Source organism: Etheostoma spectabile, chromosome 4, assembly GCF_008692095.1.
Source record: "Etheostoma spectabile isolate EspeVRDwgs_2016 chromosome 4, UIUC_Espe_1.0, whole genome shotgun sequence".
NCBI classification, from domain to species: domain Eukaryota; kingdom Metazoa; phylum Chordata; class Actinopteri; order Perciformes; family Percidae; genus Etheostoma; species Etheostoma spectabile.
In genome coordinates, this window is record NC_045736.1 from 34282484 (window position 1) to 34285136 (window position 2653).

At 40.0% G+C, this 2653-nt stretch overlaps 1 protein-coding gene across 1 annotated transcript in view; it reads right to left on the reverse strand.

Annotated features, from left to right (window-relative positions):
- serinc3 (serine incorporator 3) overlaps positions 1–2653 on the reverse strand; it is a 23495-nt gene that overhangs the window by 3424 nt on the left and 17418 nt on the right. The window contains exon 8 of the mRNA XM_032513458.1: positions 1038–1239. Within this exon, the coding sequence (XP_032369349.1) occupies positions 1038–1239 (202 nt within the window). The remainder of the gene's footprint in view (positions 1–1037; positions 1240–2653) is intronic.

The following is a 2653-nucleotide window of genomic DNA, read 5'->3' on the forward strand; positions in this document are numbered from 1 at the left end:
TCGATTGTCACAACTTTTATGCCTTTCTGTCACATTTACTGCAGTCAGATTCACTGTGGAAGGAATCACTGCACATTGGTAGACACTTGTAATGACTCTTTGAACATAGAGCTACATGTTGAAGTTGACCGTAATTCTCCTTTAAGACTATCAGCTCCACCCCACTCTCTGTATTTGTCAGTATGGCTGTGTTCAGAAGACTGTGGCTTTCCTGCTCGAGTGAAGATAATGACCACTTCAGAAGATCATGTTTCTTTAATCCTTTGTGTCCTCCTTAGCTACTAGCAACTGTGTAGAGGATGGGTGGGGGCACGTGCACGGTCACAAGGCTTGTATCATGTGGACGCATCAACAGTTTTGTTTTCATTAGAATTCGTCATGGGGGCGACAGAAACTATGCACTATAGCTTTAAGTTTCCAAAATGATTCTGGGCCTTGGAAACAGCAGCTGGCAGATAAAGACTAAATGACCTTGAGATGAAACTTAACTTTGAAACTCAGTTTACTTCTTCAGTATTGAAACCGAGAAATTCACTGATTTGACCAATAAATGATGTATGAGTGTTTGTCCCATCATTTTAATTGTTCTTAATTTCATGCATTTGTTTATGACAAATAAGAGGATTTGCGTGGGACGTAATCAGACCTCGAGACACTGGTGAGCTGTGACAAAAACCTTTTGCCACAATTTACCATTGACAGCCCATTCTAATTTTAACTTTATACTTTATAAGTCTCGAGATAACTCTTTTTATGATTTGATGCTATAAATAAAATGTAATTTAATTAGTGAAATGATGTCAGTTGAAACAAGTTTGAGTCTGAGTCACACTGACTGTCTGAGCAACAACAAGCCTGTTAGATATGGGGAGCCAATCAATAATCAGTTAACATTTTCTGATTCCGCCTATAACTGCCTGCACATTGCACGACAACCAGAACCAACTATATTTTCATGTAAACATTTCTAGACCTCGTAGGTAGTTTGTAACTGAAGTAGTGGTCACATTGTTTCCTATTTCAGCCAGTGATGCTACCTTGAGTAGAGGATGCACAGGACAAATATAGCGAGCCCCACGATGCTCTGGGCGTCCCACCACTGCAGGTACGGGTCTGTCAGGACAGGTTCCTCTGGGTCGATGATCACCACAGATGTCTGGTTCTCCACCTCCAGAGGGGCCAGTGTGGGGACTGCAATCCGCTGAAAGATACTCAGTAGGCTGGGGTTGCATTCTTCATCTGAGGGGAGGAGAAAAAAACAAGCACAATGTTTGAATTTACAGCTCAGTAGAAATTGTAACGGAGCTTGAGTCTGATAAAAAGTATGAGACCTCATTTGCAGACATGTTCCCGGCTTTCAAATTGTCTTAAATAAGCTACGTTCTTGGGGAAAAAAAACATGGAAGCACAAGACATATGATCCATGAAAGTAGCGTAATAATGATAGTTGAACCGTTTCAGATGAATAGTTATGCTTTGTTCGTGGATACTTGTACACATTCTATGGAGGAATCAATTAACTACAGCAGTACAACACACAGCATGCATTTTGAACAGAACAACCAAAAGCATGACTAACAAAAGCAAATGTCTCATAATCACATGACATACCGTAATTCCTCAAAAAAGACTGATAGCCTCTGATAGTGGCAAATAAAGGAAAGATTAGTGTGGATACTCTCCTAAGTGCCTTTCATATAATGTGCATTCAAGTGTATCGTAATGTACATTTCAACCAGTTAAATTTAACATATTCAACAATATATTCATGCTTTTTTCCACACTTTGTTTTTCTGGATTACGGTACTCATGTAAAGTATTTTCTTACCGGTCTTTTAGTCTTTTAGTGCGGCTGTATGTGTTACTCAGCCACATGTAGTGTGTAGTAACGTACAGGTGCCAACAAATAGCAGTAGCTACATTGGATGTAACATGGGTCTCATTTAGTTTTGTTGTTGAAAAGTCCGTCATTCTCTGCGAATGACGGACTTTTCAACAACAAAACAAAAAGAGTTTCAAAGTATGCAGAGGAAAACTCAGGTGAAAAAGCTGCAAGTCAGTTCTACATTGACCCCAGGAGAAGAAACAGAAGGATGAGCTGACAAGATTAGCCGACAGGAGCAGAGCACAGCTAGCTAGCTGGAGGTGGAAGAAAACAAGTTAGCCTGGAGCTAAAAACAAAGCTAGCTAACTGGAGGTGGGAGAAAAAGAGTTAGCCTGGAGCTAGAAATGAAATTAGCTAGCTACTGTCTCTAACGTTAATCAGATACTGGCGTGCTGCAAAACAGCAACTACTGTATGCTCTTATCTTAATCTCCCAGCAGTAGTGTAGTACTTGTATTTGAAATAAATACCCGGTACATTTACAGGGTGCAAACTGATACAGTGTTGGTGCTTGATTATTTCTGACAGACGGAGAAAAAACGTTTGGAATATTAATCGACTTCGAAAAGTTATTCAAAACCAGGGAGAGGAATGCCAGAAGTTATCAGAGGAAAGGAGGCTAGCAAAGCTCAAATGCACTCAGGCAGTGTACAGTGTAGATAGCAAACTGGGGGTCTTTGAAATGAATAGTATTGCAATGACGTCATACAGTTAAGGTTAGGTTGATTAAAGACATTATTGCATTACTTACTTTGGCCTTCACAACACA